Source organism: Ammodytes marinus (genome assembly GCF_949987685.1).
Source record: "Ammodytes marinus genome assembly, chromosome: 17".
Taxonomy (NCBI): domain Eukaryota; kingdom Metazoa; phylum Chordata; class Actinopteri; order Uranoscopiformes; family Ammodytidae; genus Ammodytes; species Ammodytes marinus.
In genome coordinates, this window is record NC_137221.1 from 27,286,070 (window position 1) to 27,305,565 (window position 19,496).

A 19,496-nucleotide genomic window follows, 5' to 3' on the forward strand; every position below is an offset into this window, starting at 1 on the left:
CATCTTTTGTGTCTCTCCTCCCCTCCATCTGCATGTGCGGCGAACCATCTCTCTGATGTTAGTTTGATACACTGTATAGGCTGCGTTCCCCAAGAGGCACAAACACACGCACGCACGCACACACACACACACACACACACACACACACACACAAACACACACACACACACACACACACACACACACACACACACACACACACACACACACACACACACACACAGAAATAGAATGAGAGAAAGAGATCAAGACATTTTCTTTATTCTCTCCCGACTGATCCTATTTATTCAGTGAATATCTTTTTCATTTCGTATTCCCCCTCTGGTTTCCTCCCATCTTTCACTTTGGTCTCAGTTCTGCCGCTTCAAAAAAGTAACTGAAAGTCTCTCTCTCTCTCTTTCATGTTAACCCACGATGGGGTTTTTCTACTACGATCCTAAATAAAGAGTGCTAAACTGCGTGAGCATTCTAAACATTGCACTTTTGGTGTGTGGGTGTTCTGTGTGTGATAAACTAAGATTAAATGTCCAAATTACAGGTGCAAACATGTTAGAGGAAGCAGATCTAAATGAGGGTTTAGCGTGTGTTACTGGTTTCTGTGTTTGGACAGAGAGCAGAGTGACAGCAAGCACTAAGAGAAATGTAATGCCATGGAATAAGAGGTGTTATAGGAAGAGGAAAACACACGAACTGTTGACCTACAGACAATTGATATTAATATTACTCAAAGAAAGGCGATATGGGAGAGTATCTGTGAGAAAATAAATGCTGTGGGTAAGACAACAAGGACTGATGAAATGAAGAGAATATGGCAGGACATTAGAAGAAAAACAAAAGAACACATATCTTAATAAAAAGCCTCTGCAAATAAAACTGGTTTTACATGAGTACAGTCGCTCCTGTTAGAAACAGCAACCGCGTCAAAGCCCTGTTTGGATTCATTCTGTGCGTCAAGAGTGAGCACCTGTCCATCCTGCCTGACATAACATTAAGGACTCTGGACAGTAGACAAACTGCTGTGGGAGACGCCAAACATAACACAAGCAGAAATAAAACCTTTGCACATGCACAACACTGTGGATTTACAGCCCTTTGTTCAAATGCTAAGACACTGCTGTCACAACTGTAAACCATACATTCAAAACAGAATGGATTTCAGCTTGGTGCATTTCAAACACTGCTGGTTGCAATTTCAGCTGAAACACTAAGCAGGTGACTCGCTTTAGACTTGTTAACATACTGTATATACAGTATATAGGGGAAGCTAGGAAGTACTTTTTGGGGGATATGGACCAAGGAAAACCGGTTTGTGGAGGGAGAAGTGAAGCAGGGAGGGTGTGGTTGCTTGGAGGAAGACCTAGAAGACCAAGAGCTGTAATGTCTGATGAAATACATTAAGGACTACACTGATAGACCCTGTTGTGAATCATGGTCTCTCATTGAAAGAGGCAGGGTGCAATCCAATCTGCCATGATCTACTGTTGCATCTTTTATGCTTATTTTTCACCAAACAAACAAGTGAGAATTGTATTTACTGTAAAAGATAGCATTACAGGAATTGATTTCTGTATTACAATTATAGAATATTTGCACAGATAAATACTAACAGTTTTTACTGTTAATTATACTGTATATTTACAATAGAAACCAAAGGCTTCCCCCAACAGGAGGAAGAGGAAGGATATTTTCAGATGTGCAAGAAAATGCTATTGATGACAATAATAATGGATAGGATTTTGATTGATTGATTGATTGATTTTATTCGACCATTTCATATATAAAAACAAGAACAGCACTATGCTACATTAAAATACTAGTGCTGTCAGTTTAACACGTTATTAACGGCGTTAACGCAAACCCATTTTAACGGCGTCAATTTTACGGCCTAGGAAATGTTGTGGTTTTTTCACATGCTGTTGTATCAACTAGTAATGTTAGAACAACTGAAACACCACAAACTATACATATGGCTCGCATTTAAGTTACTGTCAATTCAAACGGAACATGTCCTACAGCGTAAAACATTTAACTGACAAAACGTCAAGTCAATTCTGACTTTTATTTTGAAGCAGAAACCGGAACCTAGCACTTCCTAGCTCAGCTGCGCGACCTTCACTAATCTTCCGTGTGTGACTGGGACTTTGTGGAAAAGAACAGAAAAGAAAGCTTGTCATTTGCAAAAGTCCTACTCATAACCCTGCGCGCACACCAAAACCCCCATGAATGTTAGTGGCAGCCGCCAGTCATTAATTTTCACTTTAATTTTCGCTACGAAGGGCGACTGAAGCCTCGGCTGCAGCAGCGCCATGGCAACCACCTGTGTCCACTCCACACACAGTCTGAAATAAGCCGTGAATGAAAGACTCCCAAAACATTTAGGCCTACAACAACCAGTTTAATGTAGCCTAAATACTAATTTGTTTTATATACCCTATGTTGTTTTATGGTTTGGTTTTTAAATAAAAAAAATAAGTTCCAATTATGTTTGTGAACGCTGTTCTATGGGGTGGGGTACATTGTTATTTGCACTGAATTGCAAATTATGATATTTTAGAAGAAATACACTGAATTACAATGGTGTAGACTCTACTTGTAATTCAGTGTATTTCTTCTAAATATCATAATTAGAATAGGTGTGATAAGAGCATTTAAATGAGAAAAAATAATGGGACAAAAAGAAATCAAGGGACATTTAGGCTAGAATAGATAAAAATGCGAATAAGACACAGCCACACATTTCTGGCATTTGAGATAATTCGCTAAACTTCAATATAATTAAGGTAGTGCTGTCAAACAATTAAAATATTTAATCGCGATTAATCGCATTAATGTCATAGTTAACTCGCGATTAATCGCATTTTTATCTATTCTAGCCTAAATGTCCCTTGATTTATTTTTGTCCCATTATTTTTTCTAATTTTAATGCTCTTATCACACCCATGTAATTCAGTGTATTTCTTAAAATATCATAATTTGCAATTCAGTGCAAATAGCCCACAATGTAGATCTCCCCCCCCCCCCTCCCTCCACCCCTAACAGCATACACAAACATAATTGGAACTTATTTTTTTATTTAAAAACCAAACCATAAAACAACATAGGCTATATAAAACAAATTAGTATTTAGGCTAAATTAAACTGGTTGTTGTAGGCCTAAATGTTTAGGGAGTTCTTCATCCACGGCTTATTTCAGACTGTGTGGAGTGGACATAGTAGTTTGTGTATGTGGGGTGGTTGCTATGGCGCTGCTGCAGCCTTCAGTCGCCCTTCGTAGCGAAAATTATAGTGAAAATGAATGACTGGCGGCTGCCACTAACATTCATGGAGGTTTTGGTGTGACTTCTGCAAATGACAGGCTTTCTTTTCTGTTCTTTTTCTGCGAAGTCCCAGACTCACACACGGAAGAAGCTACTAGTGAAGGTCACGCAGCTGAGCTAGGAAGTGCATTTATATTGGATCAGGTCGATCTCACAAAAGACAAATGTGTCTGCGTGTACTTACACAGATTTACACACCATACAGTTTCCTGCATACACTCTGCCACTTGCCCCTCACACTCTGCAGGCACTGAACAACATGCTCACTATGTGTTGGTGGGCGGGCCCTCGGGGCTGGCGGTTTGTCTTGGCAGGTTGAGGTTGATTTGTTGCACCTTAGATGTGTCTTAAGGCAGCAGGTGCTCCGGGCTAACTCTCTATTATGTCCAGAGACGAGGAGGAGGACAAATGCCAAGCACACTCTGAAGCGCCCGAGTCTAAAGCGTGTTGCTATATGCATACAGATTGACCAGGCCACTGGGATCACCCATCATATGTCTCTCCCTCCCTCTGGCCATGCATTAATGGGCTCCTGCCACCGATGCACATGAACAATTAACATCTCATATCGTTGGAACATGTCAGTGGTTGTTAACAGGGAAGGGAGCTGGGAATAACCCTGTGAAGAGGAGCGAGGACCGTATAGTCAAAGCCCACAAGTTCATATTAGAACGTGCGGAGGCTGGTGTTGGCTCAGCCTCAGGTCAACTACAGTAAGGACCGGTTGTCCCTCCAGGATCTGGCTGTTATGCAAGGGAGCGATGTTGTCAGGCCCTGCATCTGCCTTGATTCTTAACAGGCAAGTATGGTTGTTTCTCTTCCTCCTCCTCCTCCAATTGCATTACTCAGCCTTCAGAGGTCTTTGCATGTTCGCCCTGGGGCGGTGTAGTCAAATTTATACCTGCTGGATTCCTCCTTGTTAAGACAACTGTGGAAGTAAAAGTAAAAAAAAATGTTTACCTCCAGCTTGATAGCTTGATTTAGCCTGGTCCAACCAGACCATCGTACTTCATTTCATTTGTACAGAAGGTCTGGAACTGCTCTATTGGCAAATCTTCACTCACTTGGAGGCGGGTTTCTGTTGAAGTTTAAAACTATTGGATCTGCCCAGTGCCACTCTGGATCAGCCAACCAATCGCATAACGTTTGGTCGTGACGTATGTCATGAGCCGGCTTCTGACGGTGCGTTCCAGTTGTACTGGGAACTCGGAAATTTCCGACTTCACTACATATTGTAGTCTATGGATCTACCGGTACCTGGCAATGGTAACTCGCTAGAGCCTAACGTTTAGTTATTTGGATGAGAAAGGTTGTAGGCGTACATACTTTCCCGAGCAGATGCACTGGAACACAGACAGGTCGGAACTACCAAGTCAGAAATCTCAGAGTTCCGAGTATAAAGGAACGCAGCATTCAACTGAAACTGGCGCGCGACTTCGACGTCATCGTTCTCAGCCGCTCCCTCTGTTCGCTGATTGGACATCCAAAAATCTGGACGAGCAGGAACAAATGAATGCACCCAGCCCCAGACTGACTAATGAAGTGAAATTAAAATTGAGCGGTGCCAGGCTAAGCTTGATTAGGTGTAGAGGCTAACATGCATAGGCCTCACTGTTGCTTTCTGTACCTTTTTTCTGACTCCATTCAGAGTTACTGCATTCTATCCCATGGGGGCTGGATTACAACCATTCTGTAAAAGCCACTCCGTCTCAACTCCTTCTAATTATATCTTACCTAGGACCCAACAATCCAATCTATTCACTCTGCATCTCAAACACGTCTACTGGCAACCTGTTTTATTACAGGGTAGACTTGATGATAACGCCAGTGTTCCTTGGTATAATGATTGAAAAAAAAAGAATGGAGTACACCGGCCTTATGATTTTAGAATCTACTATTGCTCTGTAAAGCTTTTACTGTGCTGTGTGACAGCCCTCTGGTACTTCCTGAATGCCAGGCTTCGCAGGATGTGATCAGTGGAATGTCCCAACATCTGTGTTTGCTGAGCTCCTCGGCTATATACAAGTCAAGAGTCAGCTACTTTCTCTTTCTCCTTTGATGTTTGGTTTCTTAAAATCTTGGATTAGCTTTCTGTTGCACACACACACACACACACACACACACACACACACACACACACACACACACACACACACACACACACACACACACACACACACACACACACGTCATGTGTGAGCTTTTCTTTGTTATTCCCTTGAGCCGGGCATTGACACATTAGGGGCTCGTCCGGGAAGTTCATTAATATCATACTGTATATATAACATATAACAAACTATATTATTTGAGAAAATGGTTATTCCCTGTTACTGCTTTGTTTCAACCTTTTCTCTCTGTAAAAGACTTTGAATCGCTTTTTTATCATATAGAGACTCCAAATAAACATGATATTAGGAAATAAATGATTACATATTAAAGAAAAAAGTAGTAACAAGATATGAGACTGCCTGCACACAAACATTTCAGGTGAAGATAAGGTGCAACCCTCTCCTGAAAAAGTAATTTAGCTCAGTAACATGAGACGAGATGATATTCTATTACACAAAGTGATTGGGTTAGAAATTAATAGACATCTCGTTCTCTTAAAGGGGGTGTAGTGTGTTTGGCAGAGGGCCGGTATACAGGAGAACCTTATGATATTATCAACACCACAGTGTAATGAAATCAATGAAAGTGTCATCTTCTCCAGTGGGGCCGTGATTTGTGTCAACCACCGATGTACCTTCGGAAAGGCAATACGGGGAGCTTGTTTGCACAATGGCTGAAGATTTGTGGGCGTATTGAAATCACATTTCTCTGTAGTATTAGGCGAACACAGAGGGGGCGATAGTTCATGAATGACACATTGTTACTCTATTCCCTGGCATGGATTACATGCCGCCTCTGCATTGATGGTTATTACTGCTATTTTCTCTGACTTATGGCTTCACCCTCTCCGCCCTCCCTCATTCTCCTCCACCTTCTCCCACTCCTTCCCTCCATACCTCCACTGTATATCTCCTCCTCTGCAGGCCCCAAGCAGGAGATGATCTATGACTTCTGGCGGATGGTCTGGCAGGAGAACTGCTTCAGTATTGTCATGATCACCAAGCTGGTGGAAGTGGGCAGGGTAGGTTTCCCTTTTCCCTTTTGTCCTGTGACCCCTCCAAGCCGCCCGGGAAAGATGGATGGAGAGAAAGTATTTCTGGGGCTCCCCCCTTTATCATTAACCATATATCAGAAGGGGCTGTGTTGTGGGAGGAAATGGCTGTCGCTGTCTGATCATGAGCGATCACCTTTTTGCTTTGGTGGCTCTGCTCCAAGGTCAAGGCTTTGATATATATGAAGGCCCACGGAGGAAAACAAGAGCTTCTGTTTTACTAAATCCTCCTGTCTGGTTTGATGCAGTAGGCCACCATTATAGTATTAGAAATATATATGACAAAGTATTAGGATTTAGCTGGCATCATTTTATTAAATGCGATCAATGAAGGTAACACAGTCAGCCACAAAATGGTTGCAACCCCAATTCTGAAAAAGTTGGGATGTTGTGTAAAACGTATATGAAACAGAATGTGATCATTTCTAAATCCTTTTTCACATCCAATCAAGTTTTTTTTTAAATACAAAGGCTATATATTTTATGTTTTACCCTATCTATTTCATTGTTTTTTTCATAAATATATGCTTATTCTGAATTTGATGCCAGCAACACATTTAACAAAAGTTGGGACAGGCGCACTAAAAGATTGAAAAATGGCACTGCATTAAAAAATTAAATGATTTTATAAAGGATATTAGCTACTACTTGGGCCATGAACACTTCAGAAAACCATTGCCAGGAGACTTCTGGGTTACAGAGCATGGGGTAGGTACGATCGCTCTATAGCTCCCACAAAATATTTCAGACCTAACTGTTTTTGTCGATTTTTTTTGTGCTTGTGTTGCCGGTAACACTGATACTGTTTTGGAGAAATGCCTAGAAGCAAGAAAAACGCAAAAAGAGATTTGGCAGAGTCAGATATGTCCTCGGACAGCGTGATTAGCATGGACGTTGGTGCTAGCTCAGTGGCTTCCATTTCGGATCTGCTTGAACAGCATAGAGCAGCCATAGCCGCTGAGTTTAAATCATCTTTCGCCAGCATGAACACTAAGCTGGACTACATCCAGGCCGTGGTCTCAGGCCAGGGGAAACGTATAACCGATCTCGAGGAGAATGCAGAAACTGTTTGCGGACGCCTGGAGCAACTTGAGGCTACGTGCTCCTCACTGCAGGAAGATAACAAGCTGTTGAAAGCTAAACTATCGGATTTGGAAGGGAGAAGCAGGAGACAGAACGTTCGTATTGTGGGCTTACCAGAGTCACTTGAGGGTGCGCGCCCCGCCGCCTTTTTCTCCGAGCTCCTCGTCGAGGTGTTTGGTGGTCGAGTTCTCCCTTCTCCCCCGTAGCTGGAGAGGGCTCACCGCACTCTGGCACCCAAACCAGGCCCGCATGAGAGGCCGCGATCCGTCGTTATCCGCTTTCACCGATACCAGACTAAAGACCTGATCATGAAAGAGGCACGTAAACAGGGCGAGCTGGAGTACCACGGCCACAAGTTCCGGTTCTACGAGGACTACAGCGTGGAGGTCGTGAAGCAGCGGGCTGAATACAAGCGGGTCATGGCTGAGCTTTATCAGCGCGGTCTCCGTCCTTCTCTTCTTCATCCTGCGAGGCTTCGTATTACTCTCCAGAGCGGCGAGAGGAAGTGGCTGCGGTCTGTCTCTGAAGCATCTAACTACATATCTACACTGGGTGTGAGTCCGTAGTAAATATGATTGCCTGCTGTGAGTATACAATGTGGACAAATGCTCTTTTCATATCCTCAGTCAAACTCTCAGACTGATGGTACTATACGCATTTTTTCTCCCTTTTTTTTAAAATGAGTAAATTAGCTGGGTGAACGTGACATTTTTGTTGCTTGTCATTTTGACGTATTGTCTAGCTCACTCGCTTTTTTAAATTTGTATCTCTATTTTAAAATGGCTAGATAAGCGTGTCTGTTCTTTATTTTTTATTTTTTTTGCCATTTGGACAGATTGTGTAACTCACGCCTTGTTCTTTTTTTTTGTATTTCGAATTTGTTGGTTGAGCTCGGTATGTTTGTTTAATGTGTTGTCATTTTGACAGTTTGCTGGATTGTTCATAGTAGGGGTGGGAATCTCTTGGCACCTCACGATTCGATTCGATTCCGATTCAGCAAGATGTGTCCAATGCAACAATTTGGGAAGCCCTGAAAGCCTATTTAAGAGGTGAAATTATATCATTTGCAGCATACAAAAATAAGTGTACAAAACAGAAACAAACTGAAATAGCTGATCAGATTCTGAACATAGACAGACAATATGCTAATTCACCTTCATCTGAACTTTACAAAGAACGTTTAAAACTTCAGACAGAATTCAACCTTCTTTCCTCTCGTCAGGTTGCTGACCAGTTGCTTAGGAGCAGAAGTACTTTTTACGAGCATGGTGACAAGATTGGCAAACTCCTGGCCAATCAACTGCGCGGATTTAGAGCGAAGCAACTCATCCCTGGAATACGGACAGACAGTGGGTGTACAACATCAGATCAGAAATTGATAAACGAAAAGTTCAAAACATTCTATTCAAATTTGTATAGTTCTGATTTTACAGTAGACGCAGCGGTGATGGAAACCTTTTTCAGTAACCTAAACATGCCTTCCCTTTCTCAAGACCTGAGACATAGCCTTGAGGCACCTATTACTCAGAGGGAAATTATTGCAGCAATAACATCTATGCAATCAGGCAAATCTCCTGGTCCAGACGGACTTCCATCTGACTTTTTAAAGAAATTTTCAGCCGAATTATCGCCTTTTTTATGTTCAGTATTCTCAGACTCATTTGACTCAGGTAAACTCCCGCCTTCGTTCTACCAGGCCTGTATTTCCCTGTTGTTAAAAAAGGATAAAGATCCTCTAGATTGTGCATCATACCGACCAATTTCACTATTAAATACGGATGTGAAGATACTTGCTAAAATTCTCGCCCACAGATTGGAGGATTTTCTCCCCTCTATATAACCTTTATTTATACGGGTATATCCCATTGAGACCGAAGACTCTTTTGCAAGGGAGACCTGTTTTCCTTTCCCACGTTACCATTCACAAACACATTCATATACCGATAGCAGGCTAACTATCGATCTATCATATCCCCCGACCAAACTGGGTTTATAAAGGGACGCCAATCATTTTATAATATCCGCCGGCTGATGAACATTTTATATTCCCCCAGAAATATTGAATCAGAATGCCTCGCTTCTATGGATGCTGAAAAAGCATTTGATAGAGTAGAATGGAATTATTTGTTTTTCAACCTTGAGAAATTCGGTTTGGGTCCTGTTTTCACTTCTTGGGTTAAATTATTATATGCATGCCCTTCTGCCTCAGTATTAACAAACAGCCGTTACTCAAGTAGTTTTGATCTGCACCGTGGGACCCGGCAGGGTTGTCCTTTGAGCCCGCTCCTTTTTGCTATTGCAATCGAACCACTTGCGATTGCCATCAGAGGTAACAAACAGATTCAGGGGATATGGAGAGGAGGAATTGAACATAAGGTATCATTATACGCCGATGACTTACTTTTGTTTGTCGCCAAGCCAGCCACCTCTTTACCTGAGGCACTTTCTGTGTTGGAGGTCTTTAGTCAGTTTTCTGGCTATAAACTTAACTTGAGCAAGAGCGAACTCTTTCCGATTAATAAAGAAGCTCTTAAACTTGATTATACAGCTCTCCCACTCAAAGTGGTGACAGACCATCTGAGTTACCTTGGGGTATGTTTTACCAGAAATTTTAAAAACCTATTTAAATATAACTTCCTCAAATTATTGGATCAGGCGAAGCAAATATTATCGAAGTGGTCTCCTCTGGCTTTCTCTCTCATAGGTAGAATACATTCAATTAAAATGACATTACTCCCAAAGTTCCTATATCTATTCCAATGTCTCCCCATCTTTCTCCCCAAATCCTTTTTTCAGGCCCTTGACTCTTTAATGATAAATTATATTTGGAATGGTAAACACCCTCGGTTAAGGAAAGCATTTCTTCAAAGACCAAAAAAAACAGGCGGAATGGCCCACCCTAATTTCCAATAGTATTACTGGGCTGCTAATATCCGTTCTTTAGTGTATTGGGTGCATTTTCACCTTGACGACTCAGCCCCAGTCTGGGTAACAATGGAGTCCAGCGCTGTTAGCCCATTGTCTCTATCTGCCCTCTTAAGCGCCGCACTTCCACTCTCTTCGGCTATTCCCAACAGTAATCCTGTGATTAAGCACTCCCTTCGATTTTGGACCCAATTTAGGAAGAATTTTGGAATGCAGAATTTTTCACTTTTCAGCCCAATTGCAGCTAATCATTTATTTGTTCCCTCGACGGTGGATGGTGCATTCAAGATCTGGCATAAAAAACGCTTAAAATGCATCGGTGATTTATTTATTAATGATCTATTTGCTAGTTTTTCCCAATTGACAAAACATTTTGGCATAGAAAAGACAAATTTTTTCTGATTTCTGCAAATCAGGCATTTTACGCAGAAGTTAATTCCCCAATTCCCTTATAAACCGCCAGCCAATCATGTCGATTTGTTTCTTTCTGTAAACCCCACATTAAAAGGCTCAATTTCTGTGTTTTTCAACCTTATTTCAAAGTTGCATAGCCCCTCTTTAGCAGCTATAAGAACCCTGTGGGAGCAGGACCTAGGTTCTGCCTTCACAGATCACATGTGGGATTCAGTCCTGGATCGGATACACTCTACCTCCATGTGCGCCCGACATGCTCTTGTGCAATTTAAAGTAGTACATCGTATCCACATATCTAAAACTAAATTAGCTCGTATGTTCCCCGATGTAGACCCGACCTGTGATAGCTGTAAGAGCGCACCGGCATCACTCTTTCACATGTACTGGTTGTGTCCCACCTTGACTGAGTTCTGGACATCAGTTTTTCAAACAATTTCTGAAGTAATTCAGCATCAAATTGAGCCGAACCCTTTCACTGCAATTTTTGGCATTGCTCCAAATCCGGGCTTGCCTAAAGTGAAGCTGAAGGTACTGGCCTTTACTTCATTACTTGCTCGTAGGGTTATCTTACTCAAGTGGAAAGATCCTGCTCCTCCTTCCCACTCACATTGGATTAGAGACATTATGGCATGTTTGAATTTAGAGAAAATACGTTATACTACCCAGGGATCCGAGAATAAATTTGACAGAATTTGGCACCCCTTCCTAAATTATTTTAAAAAACCAACAATAATTATAGAAGAGTAGCTACTCCCTCCCCTCTTTTATTTGATTTAATTTTCTTTCTTCTTTCTTCTTTCTTATGTGTTTTTTTTTTGTTTTTTTTCATATTGATTGTTTGTTTTTGTTTCTTGTGGTGTGTGTTTTGTGTTGTTGGGTGTGAGGGTGGGATGTGGGTGGGGTATGTTCGGGAGAAAAAGGGGAAAAAATTTGTACTCGCTGTGCTACAATTCCGTTGTTACTAACATTTAATAAAAAAACCTTTGAAAGAAAGAGAAAACCATTGCCAGTAAATACAGTTCTTCGCTACATCCACAAATGCAAGTTAAGACTCTACCATGCAAAGTGAAAGCCATATATCAACAACATCCACACATGCTGCATACTTCTCTGGGCCTGGGCTCATCTGAGATGGACTGACACACAGTGAGGTGTGGTCTGACGAGTCTACATTTCAAATAGTTTTTGTAAATCATGGCCGTTGTGTCCTCCGGGCTCCAGAGGAAAAGGAGTACCATCCAGATTGTTACCAATACAAAGTTGAAATGATTAAGTATTTTTATTAATATCTCCCTGAAGATTTGGCTGAAAAATAAAATTAAAACATCATCTCAAACTACAGGTTCTCCTGTTTCCAGGGTATGTTCTTGCGATACTGTCCGTCCCTTACAGGCTTAGCAATCACTGCGAGAAGCAAGACCCAGAAGCTCACAAGCATAGAGTATATACATAGTGTGAAAGTAGTTTGTTATTATTGTTTTTATATTTACCTAATAGTTTGTTTGAAAAATGTTTTATGATGCTTCCTCTTTTATTAGTATACATCCCATGAATCATCATATGTGGTTCAAAGTCTTCATTCAGTCTAATTCCCTAATGTTTTTTGAAAGTAGAGACAACATTTCTACCAAAAAGCGTCTGGACCAAATTTCATATTAGTCATGTTTTGTGCACTTCCCTACTGTGTTTTGGAAATTTTACACTGCATTTTTTAAGCTAAGGCTTAGGAGAAGCAATTTCAAGAGCCAAAACAATTCAACAGGATGACTAAAGGTTCTTCTTTCACACAAATTTCCAGGTTTTTCAAAAATCACAATTTTAGCCAATTATTTATATACACAATGGTCTAGGACATAAGCAGACCTCAGAAAACAAAGGCCTAATGTGTTCTGAACATATAAAACACTTTGGTATAATATATCTTCTTGTACATTTAAAATAGGTATTTATAGAAGTACTGTATGTAAAATCGGAGAAAATACCCTTAGACCTCAGAGGGTTAAGCAAGACAATACCGAGCCACATTCTGCCCAATTTATCCCAATAAAACAAATGCAGAAAAAAAGACTCAAAAGATGGAAAATGACAGCTGGGTCTAGTCCTTTGTTCTGGGTCCCAGATTGTCCTTTGCTCTGACCCCCAGACACTAGCTGGCTCTAAGGGTCCTGTGTTCTGACCCCCAGACTGTATTTTAATCTGACTGGTTCTATCTGTCATTTGAATGTAAATTATTGAATATGAATTATATGGTGTATTTAATCAGAGTTACTTTCAAGTGTTTAGAACATGTTTTGCTTAATTGACCAAAACCTATGCTTCTGTTACTAGTCCGACATCAGTTTTGTTATTTGGTTTTCAAGCTAGCTGTCAGGATTCTAACTGTTACAATTTGTGTTGTTATGGTAGTTTCAGAGTGGAAAAATTAAGTGGTTCGGTTTACCCCCTTGCTTTTTCTGGTCCGTCTCAGTTTACCCACAGCTGGGGTAAAGTGAGACACAAGTGACAACTTTTTTTAAAACAATCATATTTTCACTGCCCTTTGTCTTGAATAAATTCTGCTAATGCCCATTTTTAGGAAACATCCTGAATTAATGGGAAATTTGAGTGATAAATCATTTTAGCTCGCTTAGAAGGGAGCAAATGTAGAAAGTGTCTCAGATTACCCCGTTCTCCCCTAAGTCTTTGTAGGTGAGAAAAATTATACATTTGTGGATCAGTCCAAAAAAATCCTCCACAGCCTTGAGCGTGTAGAAAATGTTAACACCAGGAGAAAATGTCAAAGGCACAGAAAACACTGCACCAATGGCAGAATAAAATAAACATTCACTTCATAAATCAACAGCGGGAGTTATGGTTGGGGACATAGCGAGGAAAATAACACCATCACTGACATTAAATCACAAGTTTTATCACAAAGCATATCAACAATAGTCTTATTTTCTAACCTTCAACACTTTTATGATGGCTGAGATGATTGGAACAACTGGAGTAATCCACAACAGGATTAGTGCATTGCAATCTATCTGCTTGTTTGGGATCTCAGTTGTCGTCTAGTTTGTGTGTGTGTGTGTGTGTGTGTGTGTGTGTGTGTGTGTGTGTGTGTGCGTGCGTGCGTGTGTGTTTAAATTTCTGAACCGTGGCTGTTTGTGGTTTTCTCCAGATGAAGTGCTGTAAGTATTGGCCCGATGACACCGAGCTCTACGGTGACATTAAGATAACGCTCCTGAAGACAGAGACACTGGCAGAGTACACTGTGCGCACCTTTGCCATGGAGAGGGTGAGTCATACTCTCACATTCTATTTGTATCTCAAGTCTCTCACCATAGCCTCTATGTAATGTACCCACTAATGCATTACCTTTTTTAGCTTCAGGTTTGTTTCATTGGTTTTTATTCATGTACTCTAAAAACCTTTACGCTCTCATATTTATGACAGCATCTCATTTAACCCTTTCATGTACAAATCACAACAAACAGTCCTCTATATGCATGGAAATAAATGAACATCATTGTTTCATCAAGTTATTCATGTATTCGTCCTTCGGAGGGAACATGTACATTTGTTACAGCTGCAAAAGGGACAGTGCAGCAAAGTAAGAGGCACAATAAAATAAGTAAGCAAATTCAAAGTGAAATGATTTACAAAGTGAGTAACAATGAAAAGAAAACAGATAACAGTCAGTTAAATGATTAAACAGGTGTACAAAGTAAGTGAACCAATAATGAATAAGTATAGAGGTATTGAAATTGGTGAACATTGAACAGTGATATTGTACTAGCGATGTAGACTAGTAGTGGTAGAAGCGACAGATGTCGTGTGTTCTTTTGCGTCTTTTAAATAGCTATGGACAACTTGCTGACCATAATGAATGAAAGGCTTAAAACCTGCCTGATTGTTTTTTCTCTTAGAGAGGCTACCCTGCCAAACATGAGGTGTGTCAGTTCCACTTCACGTCCTGGCCGGAGCATGGGGTGCCCTACCACGCTACAGGCCTGCTGGCCTTCCTACGGCGGGTCAAGGCCTCCACACCTCCTGATGCCGGGCCTGTGGTGGTCCACTGCAGGTAACACCTCACTCTCCAGCCCAGAATATTGACCTAAACACCTGACAGATGGAAGGGCTTTGAAAAGGTTCCAGCCACTGCTCATTGATGCCATGTTTCCTTTGATGTTCGGATATATTTAAACACATTTGATTTACGCTTTTTTTTCTAAAACAGAATAAGAAACGTACGAACATACATACATACATACATACATACTTACTGTACATACATACATACATACATACATACATACATACATACATACATACATACATACATACATACATACATACATACATACATACATACATACATACATACATACATACATACATACTTACTGTACATACATACATACATACATACATACATACATACATACATACATACATACATACATACATACATACATACATACATACATACATACATACATACATAACAACTTGAAAAAAGTTTGTTTGAGATTTTTGCAAATGGATTACAAATAAAAAAACAAAGAAATCACTTATACATAAGTATTCACAGCCTTTGTGATCAAGCTCAAAATTGAGCTCAGGTCCATTCGGTTTCCACTGATCATCCTTGAGATGTTTCTACAGCTGCATTGGAGTCCACCTGTGGTAAATTGAGTTTTTTGGACATGATTTGGAAAGGCACACACCTGTCTATATAACATTTACCCTGTTTATTTCCACTGTAGTTTGTGTATTCCTGCGTCTCCCATAATACCTTTCAGCGTCTTGGTTCTGTATATGCGTGGGAGGAGAGCACAATTGTGACAGGCTGGTGTATTTCACACATAACCAGCAAGAAATAAATTTAACTTTAGACACAGAGTGCATTCTGAGTTCTCAATGTTCAAGGTTAGCATGTAGCCTACCTTTTCAGTAAAGGACTTTTATTTGCTGTATGGCTGTTAGATAGTGGTGTGGAACTCTGTTTAAATTTGCTAGTTGAAAGTAGCAGTGTAGGCACTCACAAACACCCACGCATGCCTTTGTCCCAATGTTAGACCCAGAGATAGAAGGCAAAGGCCAGTACGTAGTGCGTTTTTAAAACATCTTAGCACTCAATAACTGAAAGGTTCATTTCAAACTTCAACTTTTATGAAGGCAGAAAATAATGGTCCCTGTCTGTGCTGCCTTTTTCCCAGAACAAATCTCCTAATTATACTTGACTTTGGGCAGAGGATCTCGATCATAGCTAAAAGCTCCCCTCTGAGATTTTTCTCGTTTCAGTGGTGTTCTCATGCTTGTGGGACTTTTGCTCCTCCTCTCTCCTCTGCACCAGTATGGGGGCAGGCAGGACCGGCTGCTACATTGTGCTGGATGTCATGCTGGATATGGCCGAGTGTGAAGGAGTGGTGGACATCTACAACTGTGTCAAGACCCTGTGCTCCCGACGCATCAACATGATCCAGACAGAAGTGAGTGGGTGGACAGCGGTGTGCTTAGAGAGACTCGCATGTGAAGTTACTGGAAAACCTTATGTTCTTTAAAAAATGTGTCCATCGGCATGCTCTAGAATTGTATTTTGTCTGTGTTAAATACGTTTTTGATATAGCATTAATACAACCATGAGCAGTGGTGGAGGAAGTGTTCAGAAAAGTACCAATAACTCAATGCTAAACTCCATTCCAAATTAAACTTCTGCATTCACAATTAGAAAAGTAAAAATACAATGAATTATGTGATTTTCTACACCTGGATGCATGGCCTGAAGTGTTAAAAATGTGTTATGGCTAATGTGTTCACAAACATTTTGCTATATTTACATCCAGTAGACAAAGAGCAGCATTAATAATAATAAATTTTATTTATATAGCGCTCTTCTCTCACTCAGAGCGCTTTTCAAAACAACAATAAACAAACAAAAAGCACATGTAGAGTTGGGTTGGTGGGTGAACTAGGGGTAGGCGGGGGAGAAGAGATGGGTCTTGAGGTGGGACTGGAAGATGGTGAGGGACTCAGAGTCACGGATATGCTGGGGGAGGCTGTTCCAGAGCCTGGGAGCTGCCCTGGAGAAAGCTCTGTCGCCAAAGCTGCGGAGTTTTGATGTGTGGGTGGAGAGGAGACTGGCTGAGGAGGATCTGAGGGCCCGGGGGGGTTGATAGGGGGAGAGGAGGTCAGTGAGATATGGGGGGGCCAGGGCTTTGTAGGAGAGGACGAGGAGTTTGTAATCGATCCGGTATGAAATGGGGAGCCAGTGGAGCTTTTTGAGGACTGGGGTGATGTGGTTCCACGAGTTGGTGTGAGTGAGGAGACGGGCAGCAGCATTCTGGACCAGTTGGAGTCTGTTGATGGAGGTGGTGCTGATGCCGGCGAGGAGTGAATTACAATAGTCAAGGCGGGAGGAGATGAAGGCATGGATGAGTCTTTCAGCAGTATGGGGTGTGAGGGAGGATCTAATCTTTGCAATATTACGGAGGTGATAGAAGGAGGTTTTGACAGTGTGACAAATGTGGGGTTCAAGGGAGAGAGGTACATTTGGGTGTCATCAGCACTTGGAAGTCCATTGAGAAATGCCAAAGTAACTGACCAAGGGGGAGGAGGTAAATGATGAAGAGGAGGGCGCCGAGTACAGAACCTTGGGGAACACCTTGTGTGACGGTGACTGTGGCAGATGTGTGGTTGTGGAGGGAGATGAAGTTAGATCTGTCGGAGAGGTATGAGTGAAGCCAGCTGAGTGCAGTACCTTCAATACCGAGGTTGCTGAGTCTGGTGAGCAGGATGGTGTGGTTTACAGTATCGAAGGCTGCACTCAGGTCAAGGAGGATGAGGAAGTTGAAGGAACCAGCGTCGGCAGAGGTGAGGAGGTCATTGAAGACTTTGAGGAGAGCGGTTTCTGTGCTGTGGAGGGGGCGGAGGAGCTTATAAGTTTGGAGAGTGCAAGAGGGGTAACCAGGTCGAAGTGGGAGAGACGGCAATGGGGAGGAGGGGTTGGGAGGTCCAGCGAGATGGGTAGGGGAGGGGCCATTGAGTCTGCAGGGGCTTCATGTACAGGGAAAAGTGAATGGTTAATGGTGGTGATTTTGTCAGCAAAAAACTGGAGGAATGAGTTGCAGAGATCTGGGGTGGAGGTGGTGAGGGTGCTGGTCTGGGGTTTGAGGAGGCTGCTCACTGTGGAGAAGAGGGTTCTGGGGTTTTGGCAGGGGTCAGAGAAGATGGCGGAGAGGAAGGCAGACTTGGCAGCAGTGAGGGCGTCTTTGTAGGCAGTGAGGTGGAGTTCGAGTTGGCGGCCAGTCTGTTTCAGTTTGCGGAGTGCAGGTGTGAACCAGGGCGAGGAGGTATTAAAGGAGACAGTTTTGGTTTTGAGGGGGGCCAGGGTGTTGAGGGAGGAAGACAGGGTAGAATTAAGGTGGTTTGTAAGCTCATCAGGTGAGCTGAGGGTTGAGTCCAGAGGGAGAGTGGAGGAGAGCAGGTCAGAGAGATGGTGGGGATCAATGGATTTGAGGTTACGGAAGGTGATTTCTCTGAGGGGGCGGGGGGTGGGGGAGAGGATGGTGAACAGTTTAAGTTTTTGATCAGAGAGGGGAAAGGGGCATGGGTGGAGGTCGAGTACAGGGAGATTGATGGAGCAGACAAGGTCGAGGATGTGTCCTTTGTCATGGGTGGAGAAGTTGACAAGGAGGGATTAGGTTTGGGTGGCCGATAGATGAGAATAACTGTCGTGGAGGAGGGGGCTTTAAAAGCGATGAATTCAAAGGATGATACTGAGGGGAGGGTAAATTCTCTGATCAGATCATTTTGTTTGTGGATGACGGCGAGGCCACCTCCACGGCGGGAGGGGCGGGGTTTGGCGATGTAGCTGAAACCAGGGGGAGATGCTTGGTTGAGGGAGAAAAAGTCATTGGGTTGTTGCCCGGTTTCGGTAAGTAGAAGGAGGTCCAGATTATTGTCGAGGATGAGTTCATGTATGACGGGGGATTTATTGTTGAGTGAGCGGGTGTTGAGGAGGGCAAAGTTGGCACAGCCAGAGGGTGATGGGATAGGAGCAGGCTGGAGAGGTCTGAGGTTAGGTCAGGTTAGCAATGCAGGGGGGCAGAGAGGGGGGGGGGGTGGTGGTTGAGTATATAGATGATTGGACATTGGGTGGGGCAGATGTGATGTTAGGTGAAGTGATGTGTGGGTGAGGAGAAAGGACAGCAGTGAAATCCAGTCCATGTTTTCTGTCCTGCATTCATGTTGGACCTGACATACACAGCATTCACTCTACTTTTAGCTCTGTTTTGGTCTCCACCGACTCCTGAGAAAAACTATCTTTCTCATTGTGTGTTTGTAAGAAACATACTTATTGAAGATTTTCCTCAAAAACTCCTGCCTGCTTAGGAATAAGGTTAAGAGCAGAGTTATATTAAAAGCATTAGCTGGAAGGGTAAGAAGTTGTATAGTGTCAGAAGTGTTGCCACTGTAACAGTGTAGTCATTTCATTGTTGATAGAAAAAGGCGATAAATATTGAAATCACTCTTTAACCTTTGGGCTTTTCAGGCTTTATTAATTGAATTACTGAATAATTTATGTAATTGATTGACGCTATAGCTGGTTTAGG

General features: G+C 42.2%; 1 protein-coding gene across 1 annotated transcript in view; it reads left to right on the plus strand.

Moving 5' to 3' along the window:
• ptprua (protein tyrosine phosphatase receptor type Ua) overlaps positions 1-19,496 on the plus strand; it is a gene marked incomplete at both ends in the record, with an annotated part of 279,645 nt that overhangs the window by 236,174 nt on the left and 23,975 nt on the right. The window contains 4 exons of the mRNA XM_080045126.1: positions 6,350-6,447; positions 14,060-14,176; positions 14,808-14,962; positions 16,238-16,373. Of these exons, the coding sequence (XP_079901252.1) occupies positions 6,350-6,447; positions 14,060-14,176; positions 14,808-14,962; positions 16,238-16,373 (506 nt within the window). The remainder of the gene's footprint in view (positions 1-6,349; positions 6,448-14,059; positions 14,177-14,807; positions 14,963-16,237; positions 16,374-19,496) is intronic.